Source organism: Salmo salar, chromosome ssa01 (genome assembly GCF_905237065.1).
Source record: "Salmo salar chromosome ssa01, Ssal_v3.1, whole genome shotgun sequence".
In the NCBI taxonomy this organism is placed as follows: Eukaryota; Metazoa; Chordata; class Actinopteri; order Salmoniformes; family Salmonidae; genus Salmo; species Salmo salar.
In genome coordinates this window covers 57,087,423-57,105,106 of record NC_059442.1, presented here as the reverse complement: position 1 = coordinate 57,105,106, position 17,684 = coordinate 57,087,423, and the positions used below count along the sequence as shown (strand labels likewise).

At 44.1% G+C, this 17,684-nt stretch overlaps 1 protein-coding gene and 1 long non-coding RNA gene across 7 annotated transcripts in view; one reads left to right on the top strand and one right to left on the bottom strand.

Annotated features, from left to right (window-relative positions):
* Positions 1–1,204: 1,204 nt before the first annotated feature.
* On the top strand, positions 1,205–16,624 carry LOC106605882 (uncharacterized). Its single transcript, XR_006770191.1, has 3 exons — positions 1,205–2,864; positions 15,392–15,507; positions 15,705–16,624. It is a non-coding gene; the product is annotated as an uncharacterized lncRNA (long non-coding RNA).
* LOC106605853 (protein delta homolog 2) overlaps positions 5,915–17,684 on the bottom strand; it is a 29,276-nt gene continuing 17,506 nt past the window's right edge. For 3 of the 6 annotated variants that reach the window (XM_045720150.1, XM_014201871.2, XM_045720153.1), the window contains exons 3-6: positions 9,701–9,758; positions 8,965–9,111; positions 8,735–8,882; positions 5,915–7,998 (exon numbers count right to left, since the gene is read on the bottom strand). In XM_045720150.1, the coding sequence (XP_045576106.1) occupies positions 7,176–7,998; positions 8,735–8,882; positions 8,965–9,111; positions 9,701–9,713 (1,131 nt within the window). In that variant the 5' untranslated portion in view covers positions 9,714–9,758 and the 3' untranslated portion in view covers positions 5,915–7,175. The remainder of the gene's footprint in view (positions 7,999–8,734; positions 8,883–8,964; positions 9,112–9,700; positions 9,759–17,684) is intronic. The other 3 variants (XM_014201840.2, XM_014201832.2, XM_014201854.2) reach the window with 1 other exon arrangement.

The following is a 17,684-nucleotide window of genomic DNA, read 5'->3' as shown; positions in this document are numbered from 1 at the left end:
ACTCTCGTCAGATGTGGCAGGGCTTGCAAACCATTAGACTACAAAGGGAAACCCAGCTGCGAGCTGCCCAGTGACGTGGGACTACCAGATGAGCTAAATGCCTTTTATACTCGCTTCGAGGCAAGCAACACTGAAGCAAGCATGAGAGCACCAACTGTTCCGGACGACTGTGTGATAACGCTCTCGGTATTCGATGTCAGCTAGGCCTTTAAATAGGTCAACATTCACAAAGCCGCAGTGCCAGAAGGGTTTATCAGGACGTGTACTCAAAGCATGCACATACCAACTGGCAAGTGTCTTCACTGACATTTTCAACCTCTCCCTGACCGAGTCTGTAATACCTACATGTTTCAAGTAGACCACCATAGTCCCTGTGCCAAAGGAGGCAAAGGTAACCTGCCTAAATGATTACCGCCCTGTAGCACTCACGTCGGTAGCCATGAAGTGCTTTGAAAAGCTGGTCATGGCTCACATCAACAGCATCATTCTGGATGCCCGAGTCCCACTCCAATTCGCATACCGCCCCAACAGATCCACAGATGACAATCTCAATCGCACTCCACACTGCCCTTTCCCACCTGGACAAAAGGAACACCTATGTGAGAATGCTGTTCATTTACTACAGCTCAGCGTTCAACACCATAGTGCCCACAAAGCTCATCCCCAACCTAAGGACCCTGGGACTAAACACCTCCCTCTGCAACTGGATCCTGGACTTCCTGACGGGCTGCCCCCCCCCAGGTGGTAAGAGTAAGCAACAATACGTGTGCCACGCTGATCCTCAACACTGGCGCCACTCAGGGATGTGTGTTTAGTCCCCTCCTGTACTCGCTGTTCACCCACGACTGCGTGGCCAAACACGACTCCAACACCATCATAAAGTTTGCTGACGACACAACAGTTGTAGGCCTGATCACCGACAACGATGAGACAGCCTATAGGGAGTAGGTCAGAGACATGGCAAGTGGTGCAAGGACAACAACCTCTCCCTCAATGTGAGCAAGACAAAGGAGCTGATCGTGGACTACAGGAAAAGGCGGGCAGAACAGGCCCCCATTTAACATCGACGGGGCTGTAGTGGAGCGGGTCGAGAGTTTCTAGTTCCTTGTTGTCCACATCACCAACAAACTATCATGGTCCAAACACACCAAGGCAGTCGTGAAATTGTATTGGTCACATACACATGGTTAGCAGATGTTATTGCGAGTGTAGCGAAATGAATATGCTTCTAGTTCCGACAGTGCAGCAGGATCTAACAAGTAATCTAACAATTCCACAACAGAACCCTAATACACACAAATCTAAGTAAAGGAATGGAATAAGAATATATTATATGGATGAGATAAAAATACACTCCGAGGATAGGTGCTACATCAGAGATGACGTACAATGGTTCCAGACACTCCCCCACACATCTTATCTCAGAATTTATCTCTATGGTGGAAAATTGCAAGATTATGTTATAATACTTGGATTGCATCAAATGATTGCTTTATGCAACAAAATAAGGGGTTGTTAGAACGCTCATCTGTGTGTGAGTTCTCCTGAGGATGGGCCTCTGGGAGATAACACTGCCAGGAGATTTACAATGTCTTTTGGGTGATAAAACCTAAAGAGACCGCATTCCAGAGCATGAGTTAATGTTTCTGTTCTCTATAGTACCAGGGAGAGATGACCCCAGGGCCATACCCTGGTATGTACAATGAAAGAAAACTGTTGACACAGCAGATACTGTCTGCTGTGAATTATAAGTATCTTTCATACAAATCTTAACCTTGTGACCCATTTTATACATCTGTTGTTCGTCATGTAGGTTGAAAGGGGTGTATCTTGGCTATAAAATGCCTTTGTACTTTTGTCTCGGGGCTAACTCTGACTTGTGTGATAAGTTTGTCTCTCCTATTTTGATAGTAAAGAAATTAACCACCACATCTCCCCCAAGTCCAAAGGAGGGAGTGAATGGCGCACAGACATTGTGGAGACAAGTAATTGGTTCCCCATGAATCACATGGTTTAAAATGGGTAAAGACACATTCACATATGAAGACAATGTTCCCTCCTGTCCTCTTCTCTTTCTGATATTCTGCATAGCACCAGGGACATGTGAAAGACAAGCCTGACTTCTCCCCTCTCTGGGCCCCAGGTGACTGAGGCCCATATGAGGGAGGAAGTGCAACTGCCAACGCCAGAGTCCGAAGAGATATATTCTAATGACAAGAGTTCAACAGTTCAATCATATAAGCATATTATGTAGATAAGACATCTTAATTATCTATGCCACAAATGTCTGACAGAAATGTATTCTTTATTTTCCTGTAAGGATTTGTGTAGTTTGCTACCACCTTGAGCTCAACTTGCTTGTTGTTTTCTGGACAGTTAAGTATTTCTTTTGACTAATTTATTGCATTATGACTTAACTGTGTACTGTGGTGGTTATGAAGTTGTCAACATTTGTTTGAACCTTGCGCCCAGATCGTCCTAAGTGAGGATGCTGTGTAGGATGGAGAGAAGTTGATCCACAACACGATATGAGATGGCTTGTGATGTCTGGTGGTGAGGACAAGTTTGCCTAAAATGAAAATATTTCAATGTCGGTCTTTTTTATTTTTATTGAATGTGCATGCATTAGTAATCTACTCTGTCAGTATTAATTTAAAGAGATTTATTTCAGAATAGCAAAGTTTGGCTCTATCATTCAGTTGCAAGTAAATGGTTCAAAGCAAGCTAAACTTCACTCTTCTCTGATGTGAGTGATAATAGCTGAAGTGACACAGCCCTCTCTTGGATTTGGGTACGAGCTGGGAAGGGCACTGGACATGCACAAGAAGATCCTCTGTCTTTGCCCGACCCTCCTTCTGGAAAATGTAAGATTACAGTAAGACTTTGAGAAAAAATACCTAGTAACCAGTAACGATTAGTATTTGGTGCGTCGTTGATTTAAAATTAGCATCATTATGTGTAACTTAATGATATAATAAATATCACGGCAAGCTGTAAACAGTTAAACAATCACACATTTGAAACAGTCACAACTTTATGTTGATTTGACCATGTATGATAGAAGACATATCTTCATGTCCAGCGGCATGATCAGAGGGGCCGATGACGGGTGCGAGACTACAATGAGGAGGAGGTGGAAGGCACCCTGGAAGAGTACTTAAACAGACTCGCCAAAGTCTGAGACAGTCAAACTGCACATCTAAGGTGCCGTCAAAGTATAAGAAAATATATAGTTATAATTCCCACTTTGCTGTCTCTCAATGGTTTCTCAAATTTTTTTATGAATCAAGGTTTTTGTAGAGATTTTATACATATGACGTATTATGAATATATGTTCTACATACTGTAAGTGCATGTTTTGTCTTTTTACTGATTTCATGACACTTTGTTTGAAGGCTTGTAAACCTAAATCATAAAGCTCACATCCATGGCGCATGGGCTTTTTTGCTCGTTGTGGTTTGGTCGTTGTGGTTTGCTCGTTGTGGTAATCAGTAGATGCGGGTACCTCTTTGTCCACTGGGTGTCACTTGCTCCCTTTTAAAAACCAAGCAGGGCTCTTTCGTAGAAAAATTCATGATATCCTAAAATGGACAGATGGTTGACACATTGACTTTGTGAGCTATTTCTCACTGACACAACAAGAAAATGTGTTTAGTACCAGAGCAGGTGAATGATTCATTCAGTATTTCAAGCTTGGGCTCTATTTAGTCTACTACCTTATAGCTCTGTATTCCTATAAGGATAGATTTAATAGTGGAGTGGTGCCAGCTTGACTTGAATGTTAACAGGCAGCGGAGCTGTGGAAGGATGGCAGAGGCCTTTCTACACAGGGGAATACATTTCTGCCATATGTCCCTAAAGAGGCAGCTGCCATTGTGGCACAAGCGTTGTTGCCCACACAGACCGAGTTGTCAGTACTCTGCACTTCCATCACCTCTGAAACTGTATCATAATCCTCTCCAAGTCCTTGTTTCATCCCTAAACTGTGACAGATGACCTAGGAACCAGCCGGCTTTAGAGAAAGAAGAAATAGTTTTTGGTTCACACTAGGCCTGTCTCTGGCAATCTTGAGTATCATAACTGTTTGTGTTTATTACAAAGTTAAGACATTCATTTTCATTGCTGCCAATAACAGGCCTTAGAGGAGTAATATCAGCCAAGGAGGGATGTTGCACCTCTCTCCTAAAACAACTTGATTGGTCTTCTCAGGTTCACTCGCTCATATTTTATGGGATCTGAATGCAATGGCTGTTTATGGACCATCAGTAAACAGTTCCCATTTGTATCACATCAGCACCAGTTGACAGAGCACAGTGATGAGGCTGTACCCAGTTGGAGGCACACCATTAGGCTCACGTAGCAAACCATCTGCTTCAGGGATAAATCCTCATCGGCGGTGATTAGGCACAGAATATCTGGCCTTAGGTCAGTGAACCTCAATGAGAGTAAGGACAACTCCACTACCTTGTGCGGCTGCTAGTTTAGGGATTCTCATGTTGTTCCATTTTTTTTAAATATATATATATACTTTTTGTATGGTTCGATCCCTGACTTTTCAATTGGTAAAATTATATTCATTTTGGTGTGTTGCAACAATGCTATCTTGTAACTTGTGTTGCAATGACATGCATGTTACAGAGTAGCTCTCACTCTCTTGTGTGGTGAACCTGAGGAGGGAAACTGTCTGGAGCTCTTTCCTACAGGAAGTGAGGACTCTAGTTTCAGGTTATTCTTGGGATCTCCATAACTTCCTCTGTTGGATATTATGCCAGGGTGGGGTCAGGTCACATTTCACCAGGCATGATTTGGCAAATTAAGGTGTTTGGGAGTTGAGGAAATGTTGATGGTGGGATAAGAGCGCTGAGATTCACGGAAGCTACACGGGTCTTGAAAATGATGTAAAAACGACTGCAGGTCACCTATTACAGTAGTGGCATGAGGAGCTGAGTCTGAACCATTGGTGGTTGTCTCCTGGAAAATAGTTTCAGAATTCTGTTTTTATATTTCACACTACGTAGCAAAGGGACAGTAGCTAGATTTCCATCCAATTGGCGACAGATTTTCATGTGAATATTCAAAAATCGACAAAAACAGTATGCGCACTTTCCCAGCAGAAAAGTTTCCATCAAATTGACTTGTGTATAAAAGGCTGTGCATTAATATTGTAGTGCACATAAAATCACTTTTGCGGTTAAATTCCCATGTACCGAATAAAAACACACTTAAATCGCATTTTCAACTCTACTGATCGTTTTGTCACTTTTTAAATTCTATATAGTGAATATGCCCACTCTGGTCTTGGCACGTGCGCTCTAGGCAACAGCTCGCAGATTCAGTGCGGGTATAACCTACACATAATGAGATCGTTGTGGACAAAAAGAGCGAGATTTTTCTTTGTCAAACCTTAGCCAAGCATCTATCATCATGTCAGCAGAATAAAACCATCGCTATTTATTGGAAAGGAGCATCAAGCTCACTACCGTGCACTTTCACCACCCTGTGAAGTTCATCTTAACTTGTTTCATCTGTAACCTAATAAACTGTATGCTTTCCTGAGTTGTAGTGAGAGGACCACCCAGCATCCCACCTTGTCTAGCGTTTTAGTTTTGTCGACATTTGGAAAGTTTACCGACAAAATGAGCTGTTTCCATCAGGCCTGTCGTGACATTTTTTTTTATCCTACATGTACTTTACTCCCATAAAAGGGTTGGATGGAAACCTGTTTTGTGTCAAAGGTAAATGGACAATACATTTGTGGTTTTCAATTGCTTGATTGAATTGAGCTGTCACGCAGTGGTCATGTAATTTAGGGATAAAGACAGGTACGTGTTCTTAGATCTTCTGTAACTGTTACCTGTTGTCTGTATCATATCTACACTGAAGTGGAAGCATTTGGGCAGTTATACCAGCACTGTACAGGAAATAGTTCACAACTTTATTGCACACAATTCAGTATAAAAAATAAGACTCATTGCAAAAAAGAACACGTACACATTCCACAAATAAATTGCAGACAATAAATTACATTTACAACTTCAAAATACAGTTGCGCAAATCCATATTCTTATTCGCTATTACAGATTTAGGATCTTAATTTAGGAAATGGAAGGGAATTTGATTACCCTGTTTTTGGGGAACTTTGCTGCAACGCAGGATATGTAAAACGTGTGTATTTGAAGTTTAAATAGGCGTCAGAAGTTTAATTTCCATTTAGTAATTTCAGAGTTGATTTTCCCTTACAAAAATGTCCATTAATTATAATCCACATAATAATTCACATTTCTTGATGCTGCAGGATTATTTTCCTACTGTAGCAAACTGGCTCAAATTAAGATCCTACATCTGTAACCATCATACAGCAATAGCAGATTACAATTAGGTTTCAATGTTGACATAATAGACATTACTTTTTACAAAATAATACAATTATAATTTAACAAAGTATATGCTGCAGTTCTTTAGCCAATCATATAAAAAGTACAATGTTGAAACATGACATGAACTCAGGTAATATTTCTTTCTGTCTGAATTCTGCACGCTGCGGAGCTGTAAGCAGGGAATTTGTTCAGAGGCTGTGATGTCTGAGCCCATTTGGAAATATATGGGCGGATTGCACATCTGCATTCAAGTCTAACATTTTGGCCAAATATTGTGACTACAACAGCATTGACAAATACCGGTACACCAATTTGGTTGACATGGCAAGGGCATTGTCTCGGCTAACATTCCAAAGCTGTCTTGTCAGTACGCCTATCTTACATGCAGTTCATGCCAAGTAACCGCAACAGCAGATTTGGAGAATGGACAAATTACACATGAATTGTCCGTGACAAATGTCACCAAAAAACTTGAGTATACTTTATCGTTATGCACCTCTTACCCCTGTGGTCAAGCAATAATCCGTCATATTAGGACCATGCTCTTTTTGTTAGGAGTGTCAAACACGTTCTCCTAGCATTTCTCCTTGAACATACCCACTGGTCTCTTCTTGGTCCTGCGTCTTTCTAGGTATCGATTCCTAGATTGGTATGTTGTCTGTATTTTGACTGTCAGTACTGAAGACAATCAGTCATGGAGGCAGGGCTGGGATTTAGAGCATGGCTTTCCCTCTGCTGAAAGCAGTCTGTTCTCTGCTCCTGTCCTGTGTTCAGGGCTGTGGAGATGGTATATCTAGCCTAAATCACCTCAGTGTTCAGTTTCTTCTTCTCCAGTTCGGGGGCCGTGGGCGTGTGCAGGAAGCTGATCTTACACTCCTGCTCCACTGTGACTAGGTGGCTCTGCGGGGTCGGCTGGCGGTCTCTGTGTCTTAGTGGGTGCAGGCGGGGGGTGGGACCGCACTGGCAGCTGGCACAGCGGTCCTGCCAATGCCCCCTCAGCACCAGGCTAGCTGTGAGCGCCACCACGCCCAGTGTCATGCCCCCCAGCACCAGCAAGGTGATGAGCTGCACCTCCGACAGGCCAGACGACCCCCACTGGGTCACCACCTCCTTCACAGAGATCTTCAGCAGCCTGTCTCCACTATTACTGTTACTGCTGCCCTGAGAATGGTTCCCCCCTGTTGTGATCTGGTCTGGCCTGGCCTGAGTCACCCTGCCCCAGCCCTCTCCTCCCCCAGCCCAGCCATGGGAGCTCCTGATGGGTGCTTGGCTCTCTGGGCTCCGTAGGGGAACTTCGCAGGTCCTGCCAGTGAACCCAGCTTTGCAGAGGCAGTGGAAGGTGCTTGCGCGGTCCAGGCAGCGCCCTCCGTTGAGGCAGGGCTGACTGGCACAGTCATCCAGGTTGATGGTGCAGAACCGGCCCGTGAAGCCCTCTGGACAGAGGCAGGAGAAGCGGTTGATGCCATCCAGGCAGGTGGCACCGTTGGCACAGGGACGCATCAGGCAGTCGTCCATGTTGGTCTCGCAACGCGGCCCGCTGAAGCCTGCCAGGCAGCGGCAGGAGAGTTCCGGTGCATAGCCACTACTGTCCTCACACTGCCCTCTATTCTTACATGGAGACCTGAAAAATAAAAACAGAAGCACTAAAAACCAAGAGGGAATGTTCTGAATAACTGAATAGATTTTCAATGCTGAATTGATTCCTCAACCCAAGCCTTTTCATATGGACCTGGGCCTCCAACTGATTTGTAAGTAAATGTGTGGAGCTTGCTCTGTGAGAATCACTGTTTACATTCAATCAGGCATTGATTTGGCACGTTAAGACAAATCTACCCCAGAGTCTGCGCTTTGGCCTGCATGGTTTCCCTGGTAACCGCTTAGCCAGTGATTTGGGGACTCCATGGAGGCTGTAGTGTAGATAACTTGCTACAATGTGTTTGTTAGTACTAGAGGCCACTCACTTGGCCGACAATGAGCCCATTAACTCACATGATTGCTCTCCAGTGGATACAAATTGAACAGGCTGCTACACGGCCAGTGCCAGTCTGCATGTGTTTGACTGCCATCAGGGGGCCGGCTGGGATGCCACAGTCAAAACACACACACACACACACACACACACACCTAACACACACACTGAAACACACTCATCGAACAGGCTCTGAGAGAAATACTGATTATCGAAATTCACACACACAGTGCAGCTAGTTTCCCGTGTGATAGTCTGAAATGTCCACTCATTCCTATAAACGTGTATGTTGAGCCACTGGTTGGGTTTGACCTTTTAGTTCACAGTGATTTGTTTTGATTAAGACAGAAGCAGTAGGCCAGAGAGAAAATTGTTCCATAGAACTCACCTGCCGATCTTATGACAGGGTCCTGTCTTGTGCTCACAGTTCCTCCCGTAAAATCCACTGGGGCAGAGGCAGGAGTATTCGCCTGAAATGTTCGTGTAACAAGTGGCGCCGTTCTGGCAAGGTGCCTCATTTGTACACACATGGATATCTGAAGCAGAGGAGAGAAGTGGTGAATAAGTACTGCGCTACCACTCACTCAACAAATAAGATTATGATTGTCGGATACATACAAATGTTTTCTGTCACCTTTGTCGCAGAAGCGTCCCGTCCATCCCGGCTCGCATGTGCATTGCCAGGGTTGGTGACATGATCCATGGACACAGCCTGGCATTCTAACACAGACGCCGCACTGCTGCCCCTCCCAACCCGGGTCACAGCTGGAATACAGCGCAGCCAATTAGATCAGGTCTCAACTCTGTAGCCGACACAGCCTCATGATAAGGGAGATATTCTCTTATATACAGTGGCATTATCAAATAATGCGGAGCCGCTCCACGATGGACACAGGAGGGCGCCCATACTTAACAAAATAACTTCTGCAATGCCCCGCTCTGTACGGTACTTTATCTGTTATTTTGTAGAAACACTCATATATTTTGAGTGTGACCTTCTCTAGGGAGTGATAAGGACATAGGCATGACACCAGAAAATTGTGGGCCTGAACGATGGCTTTATAGGTTTGTCATATATGCTCGAAAAAGAAAAAGAGAACCGTACTCTCTAGGAACTCGGATGCAATAATTGAATAACAACGTCTCGACAGCCAAGCTGTCTACAGCAGGGTATTGTCATATACTGTATGCTTGACATAGTTAGCATATTCATATCTGAAATACGATGGAGTCATCACTACCAGTGTACCATCTTTTACCCTGTCAACATATTCAAATATCTATTTTTAGAAACATGCTTTAGTAAGATACATATCACTGTTCAGATGTCGTTCAGCATCGTGTTTCACCTCACCTGCACACCGCATTCTCGTCACACCGACTGTTGGTCACATTACACGTGCAATTTAGAGCTGTAAGAGAAAGCAAACACTTGCTTCAGAGACAGATCCAAGATTTACCAGTAATTGCCCGACATTCAGACTTAATAGTTGTCATTAATTAGATATGCCTATTCATTGAACAGATGAATGTTCCTTATCTGTAATATTTCAACTTTTTGTAAGCATATACCCCACAGCTTTATTCCTCCAGCAGCAGCTGGAAACAACAAAATGTTATGCACTATAAAGCTTAATTGAGATCATGACAGTGCTGTATTTGAAACAGTATTTGTGATATAGGCAGGTCAACAGAATGTTTTAATTCAGGGAGTTTATTCCTCACAATTCTACCACAATTGCTGAGAAGTATACTGGTGGTTCAGTAATTGTCAAGTCAGAATAAGCGTGTCTGTATGACAGCCGGTTGTGTATTTGAGGGATTTCAGGGCTCGATGGGATGTTAATGGCACTATGACCTCTAACCCTAGGCGGACGGTTGTCCACGTGTGTGGTGTTTCCTTACAACATCATGGATTTTTCTGCCGTTGAAATCCTTAGCCGGGCCGCCTAAGCATTTTTTAAAACATTTTTTGTTTGTGTGTGTGTATGTACAGTACCAGTCAAACGTTTGGACACACCTACTCATTCAAGGGTTTTTCTTTATTTTTACTATTTTCTACATTGTAGAATAATAGTGAAGACATCAACACTATGAAATAATGCATATGGAATCAGGTAGTAACCAAAAAAGTGTTAAACAAATCAAAATATATTTTATATGTGAGATTCTTCAAAGTAGCCACCCTTTGCCTTGATGACAGCTTTGCACACTCTTGGCATTCTCTCAACCAGCTTCACCTGGAATTCTTTCCCAACACTCTTGAAGGAGTTCCCACATGTGCTGAGCCCTTTTTGGTTGCTTTTCCTTCACTCTGCGGTCCAACTCATCCCAAACCATCTCAATTGGGTTGAGGTTGGGTTATTGTGGAGGCCAGGTCATCTGATGCAGCACTCCATCACTCTCCTTCTTGGTCAAATAGCCCTTACACAGCCTGGAGGTGTGTTGGGTCATTGTCCTGTTGAAAAAACATGATAGTCCCTTTAAGTGCAAACCAGATGGGATGGTGTATTGCTGCAGAATGCTCTGATAACCATGCTGGTTAAGTGTGCCTTGAATTCTAAATAAATCACTGACAGTGTCACCAGAAAAGCACCATCACACCTCCTCCTCCATGCTTCACGGTGGGAACCACACATGCAGAGATCATCCGTTCACCTATTCTGGTTGGAACCAAAACTGGACTCCAGACCAAAGGACTCTTGTTTCTTGTCCCAAACAAGTCTCTTCTTATTGGTGTCCTTTAGTAGTGCTTTCTTTGCAGCATTTCGACCATGAAGGCCTGATTCACGCAGTCTCCTCTGAACAGTTGATGTTGAGATGTGTCTGTTACTTATACTCAGTGAAACATTTATTTGGCCTGCAATTTCTGAGGCTAACTCTAATGAACTTATCCTCTGCAGCAGAGGTAACTCTGGGTCTTCCTTTCCTGTGGCGGTCCTCATGAGAGCCAGTTTCATCATAGTGCTTGATGGTTTTCGTGACCGCACTTGAAGAAACTTTCAAAGTTCTTGAAATGTTCCGGATTGACTGACCTTCATGTCTTAAAGTAATGATGGACTGTCGTTTCTCTTTGCTTATTTGAGCTGTTTTTGCCATAATATGGACTTGGTCTTTTACCACCGGCCGCGACTGGTGTGTGTGTGTGTGTGTGTGTGTGTGTATATCACTTAGAAATGTCCTTGTTTTTGAAAGAAAAACACTTTTTTTTGTCTATTAAAATAAAATAAAATAGATCAGAAATACAGTGTAGACATTGTTCATGTTGTAAATGACTATTGTAGCTGGAAATAGTACCCGCAAAACACCAGTCTCAACCTCAACAGTGAAGAGGCAACTCCGGGATGCTGGCCTTCTAGGCAGAGTTGCAAATAAAAGTCCATATCTCAGATTCGCCAATAAAAATAAAAGATTAAGATGGGCAAAAGAACACAGACACTGGACAGAGGAACTCTGTCTAGAGGGCCAACATCCCGGAGTCACCTCTTCACTGTTGACGTTGAGACTGGTGTTTTGCGGGTACTATTTAATGAAGCTGCCAGTTGAGAACTTGTGGGGTGTCTGTTTCTCAAACTAGACACTCTAATGTACTTGTCCTCTTGCTCAGTTGTGCACCGGGGTCTCCCACTCCTCTTTCTATTCTGGTTAGAGCCAGTTTGTGCTGTTCTGTGAATGGAGTAGTACACAGCATTGTATGAGATCTTCAGTTTGTTGGCAATTTCTCACATGGAATAGCCTTCATTTCTCAGAACAAGAATAGACTGATGAGTTTCATAAGAAAGTTCTTTGTTTCTAGCCATTTTGAGCCTGTAATCGAACCCACAAATGCTGATGCTCCAGATACTCAACTAGTCTAAAGAAGGCCAGTTTTATTGCTTCTTTAATCAGCACAAACAGTTTTCAGCTGTGCTAACATAATTGCAAAAGGGTTTTCTAATGATCAATTAGCCTTTTAAAATGATAAACTTGGATTAGCTAGCACAACATGCCATTGGAACACAGGAGTGATGGTTGCTGATAATGGGACTCTGTATGCCTATATAGATATTCCATAAAAAATCTGCTGTTTCCAGCTACAGTAGTCATTTGCAACATTAACAATGTCTACACTGTATTTCTGATCAATTTGATCTTATTTTAATGGACCAAAAAATGTGCTTTTCTTTCAAAAGCAAGGACATTTCTAAGTGACCCCAAACTTCTGAACGCACACACACACACACACACACACACACACACACACACACACACACACACACAGGTGTACAAAACATTAGGAACACCAGCTATTTCCGTGACATGGACTGACCAGGTGAATCCAGGTGAAAGCTATGATCCCTTATTGATGTCACTTCTTAAATCCACTTCAATCAGTGTAGATGAAGTGGAGGAGACAGGTTAATGAAGGATTTTTTAAACTTGGGACAAATGAGACATGGATTGTGTATGTGTGCCATTCAGAGGGTGAATGGGCAAGACAAAAGATTTGCCTTTGAATGAGGTATGGTAGTAGGTGCCAGGCGCACCAGTTTGAGTGTGTCAAGAACTGCAACGCTGCTGGGTTTTTCACAATGAACAGTTTCTGGTCCACCACCAAAAGGACATCCAGCCAACTTGACACAACTGTCGGAAGTATTGGAGTCAACATGGGCCAGCATCCCTGTGGAACGCTTTCGACACTTTCTAGAGTCCATGCCCCAACGAATTGAGGCTGTTCTGAGGGCAAAAGGGGGTGCAACAAAATATTGTGTATATTTAAGCAATAAGACACATGTGGGTGTGTTATATGACCTATATACCACGGCTAAGGGCTATTCATATGCACGACACAACGCGGAGTGCCAGGATACAGCCCTTAGCTGTGGTATATTGGCCATATTGCATACCACCCCAACAGATCCACAGATGATGCAATCTCTATTGCACTCCACACTGCCCTTTCCTACCTGGACAAAAGGAACACCTATGTGAGAATGCTATTCATTGACTACAGCTCAGCGTTCAACACCATAGTGCCCTCAAAGCTCATCAATAAGCGAAGGACCCTGGGACTAAACACCTCCCTCTGCAACTGGATCCTGGATTTCCTGACGGGCCGCCCCCAGGTGGTAAGGGTAGGTAACAACACATCCGCCACGCTGATCCTCAACACAGGGCCCCCTCAGGGGTGCGTGCTCAGTCCCCTCCTGTACTCCCTGTTCACTCATGACTGCATGGCCAGGCATGACTCCAACACCATCATGAAGTTTGCCGAAGACACAACAGTGGTAGGCCTGATCACCGACAACGACGAGACAGCCTAAAGGGAGGAGGTGTGGTGCCAGGACAACAACCTCTCCTTGAACGTGATCAAGACAAAGGAGATGATTGTGGACTACAGGAAAAAGAGGACCGAGCACGCCCCCATTCTCATCAACAGGGCTGCACTGGAGCAGGTTGAGAGCTTCAAGTTCCTTGGTGTCCACATCACCAACAAGCTAACATGGTCCAAGCACACCAAGACAGTCGTGAAGAGGGCACGAAAAAACCTATTCCCCCTCAGGAGACTGAAAAGATTTGACATGGGTTCTCAGATCCTCAAAAGGTTCTGAAGCTGCACCATCGAGAGCATCCTGACTGGCTCCATCACTGCCTGGTATGGCAACTGCTCGGCCTCCGACCGCAAGGAACTACAGAACAGAGGGTAGAGCGAATGGCCCAGTACATCACTGGGGCCAAGCTTCCTGCCATCCGGGACCTCTATACCAGGCGGTGTCAGAGGAAGGCCCTAAAAATGGTCAAAGACTCCAGCCACCCTTGTCATAGACTGTTCTCTCTGCTACCGCATGGCAAGCGGTACCGGAGTGCCAAGTCTCGGGTAAAGAGGCTTCTAAACAGCTTCTACCCCCAAGCCATAAGACTCCTAAACACCTAATCAAATGGCTACCTGGACTATGTGCATTGCCCCCCCCTTCCCCTCTTTCACACCGCTGCTACTCTCTGTTGTTATCATCTATGCATAGTCACTTTAATAACTCTACCTATATGTACATATTACCTCAACTAACCGATGCCCCCACCCATTGACTCTGTACCGGTACCCTCTGTATATAGTCTCGCTATTGTTATTTTACTGCTGCTCTTTAATTACTTGTTACTTTTGTTTCTTATTCTTAAGGCAATTTTTTAAAACTGTATTGTTGGTTAGGGGCTTGTAAGTAAGTAAGTAAGGTCTACACCTGTTGTGTTCAGCGCCTGTGACTAATAACATTTGATTTGATATACCACAAACTTCCGTGGTGTCTTATTGCTATTATAAACTGGTTACCAATGTAATTAGAGCAGTAAAAATACATTTTTTGTCTTACCCGTGGTAGCCATGGTATATCAGACCATATATCAGCCAATCAGCATTCAGGGCTCAAACCACCAGGTTTATAAATATATTTACACTGAACAAAAATATAAACTCAACATGTAAAGTGTTGGTATCATGTTTCATGAGCTGAAATAAAAGATCCAAGAAATGTTCCATACTGTCACGTCTACTCCCGCTCCTCCACTCCGGCGCTTGACCTCGCTGGTATACTAACCAATTATATTTCAAAGCAAAGAAGTGTCAATTCCATCAGGAAGCTGTCTCCTTTGTGGGTTACCAGATCAGCCCGCAAGGAGTGATGATGGACGGTAAAAAGGTAGATGCTGTCAGAGCATGGCCAGTCCCAACCACCATAAATGGGTTACAACGGTTTTTGGGGTTTGCCAACTTCTACCGCCGTTTCATCAATAACTTTAGCTCTATCGCCTATAGCTCTATCCTCTTACCTCTCTCCTCAAGGGTGGTCACCATAAGTTGGGGTGGAGTTCTGCAGCCAACGAAGCCTTCCACCGACTGAAGGAACGTTTCACCTCCACCCGTTGCTCAAACACCCAGATCCTATGCTGCCATTCGTGGTGGAGGTGGACGCTTCAGAAGTGGGCCTGGGGGCTTTCCTGTCCAAACGACAAGGTAATCCACAAAAATTGTATCCATGTGCATATTACTCAAAGAAACTGTCTCCTGCAGAGGGGAACTAGCGATTGGGAGCTCCTGGCATTGAAGTTGGCATTAGAGGAGTGTAGACACTGGCTGGAGGGCGCCAAGGACCCATTTCTCAAGTCGGATTTGAAGTCAAAATCAAGGTTAGTAACTGTCGATCTGATGTCCAGAAGTGCATGGCGTCATATTTGATAATAGTATGAACTTTCTTCACAAAAAAACATAAATATTAACATGAAAGAAGTCACTAAATAGCAACGATGGGTTGGAACTCGTAAGATGTCGCCCTTCTCTACGTTGGCGCCATCTAGACAATACCTTCTTCTCATTGACTCTCCAGGGGTGTGTCCTCAGTCCTCTGCTGTACTCCCTGTTCACCCACGGCTGTGTGGCTTTGCACGACGCCAACTCCATCATCAAGTCTGCTGACGACACCACGGTTGTAGGCCTGATAACCAACAACGACGAGCTGGAGGAGGTAAGGGAACTAGCATTGTGGTGCCAGGACATCAACCTCTTCCTCAACATCAGCAATAGATTTTTGCCTTCAGGAAGCAGAGGAGGGAACACGCCCGACCCACATCCACGGGACTGCAGTAGAGAGAGTCAGCAGTTTTAAGTTCCTTGGTGTCCACGTCACCGATGACTTGACATGGACCATCAACACCACCACTCTAGTCAAGAGGGCGCAACAGCGCCTCTGCTCCCTAAGACTGCTGAAGAAATTCGGAATATCACCCTGGGTCCTCTCCAAATACTACCGCTGCACTATACAGAGCATCCTCACCAGTTGCATCACGGCCTGGTACAGGAATTGCTTTGTCACGACCGCAAGGACCTCCAGCGAGTAGTGAAGACAGCCCAGTACATCACTGGGGCTGTGTACCCACCCATCCAGGACATACACTTGAAACAGTGCCTGAGGAAGTCCTGCATCATCATCGTAGATATGAGCTGTTCACTCCCTTGCCGTCGGGCAGATGGTATTGGAGCATGAGGTCTGATATCAACAGGCTCAGAGACAGTTTCTATCTACAAACCATCACTGCTGAACACTTAAACTGGACTAACCACCTGCACTGACTTTCCTCACCTTAGAACACACGCACACACCCACTCATTTACTCTTGCTAATACTGTTCAATTTAAACACTTTCCCCCCAATCCCCCCATCCCTGATACATGTAAATATTGTTGTCACGTCCTGACCATAGTAAGTTGTTATTTTCTATGGTAGAGTAGGTCAGGGCGTGACAGGGGGTGTTTGTCTGTTTTTCTATTTTTATGTTCAGTTTCTAGTTTTGTATTTCTATGTTGGTTTTTGTTTGGCATGACCTCCAATTAGAGGCAGCCGGTTGTCGTTGACTCTAATTGGAGGTCATATTTAAGTTGATGTTTGTCCACCTGTTTTTGTGGGTGATTATATTTTGTGAGTAGTGTTTGTTTCTCCTGCATCACGGTTTGTTGTTTTGTCCTTCAGTTTATTTTTGTATTGCATTAAGTTTCACAATCTAAATAAATATGTGGAACGAAACCGACGCTGCATTTTGGTCCGATCATTCTGACAGCCGTGACAATTGTACTGTAAACTGTGCCTTCCTGTATTATACTTATGCTAAAATGTTTCTTCTACTGAGCCGTTTACTTCATGTTTGTGTTCTTATCTTTTATAAATTTCTTATTGTCGTTGCATTGTCAAGAAGGAACCTACAATAAGCACTTCGTTGGACATTGTATACCATGTGTATCCTGTACATTCGACTAATAAAACTTGAAACTTGAAACCTTGGGAGTGGGGACGGATAGACGAATGCCCACATGATGAGTCACACACTTTGATTTCACTTGGGGTTTTATATGATTGTATCTGACTATGAATTATATGCTATTGGTTTCAGAAAGGTAACTTAAGCTGCATTGCTGAGTTATTAAACATCCCCATGAACTGGCAAGAATTTACTACTAAAGGGATATGTGATTAATCTCTTATTGTCATCAGCTGTTGTTACTAGTTGATTTGGCCGGCCTTAGGCATACCTATGTACTGTCTGTACTTGGCTGTAGTAAATAATGGGGGCTTGCCAGGTAGGGTGTGTGGGGTGCGTGTGGTAGCGGTGAGCCGCACGAGGGGAGCGCGTGCGGTGGGAGGAGAGGAATGCCGTACAGTCATGTCTCCGCCCGCATATACTCTGCCCAAACACCACTGGAATTCACAATCCCTCCTTGTCTCGCCTCCCACACTGTAGTACTGTACCCGAACCCTGTCACTATACAGAGAGATTTGTAGAGCAGAGTTCTTACAGTAAAACAGCTATTCTCT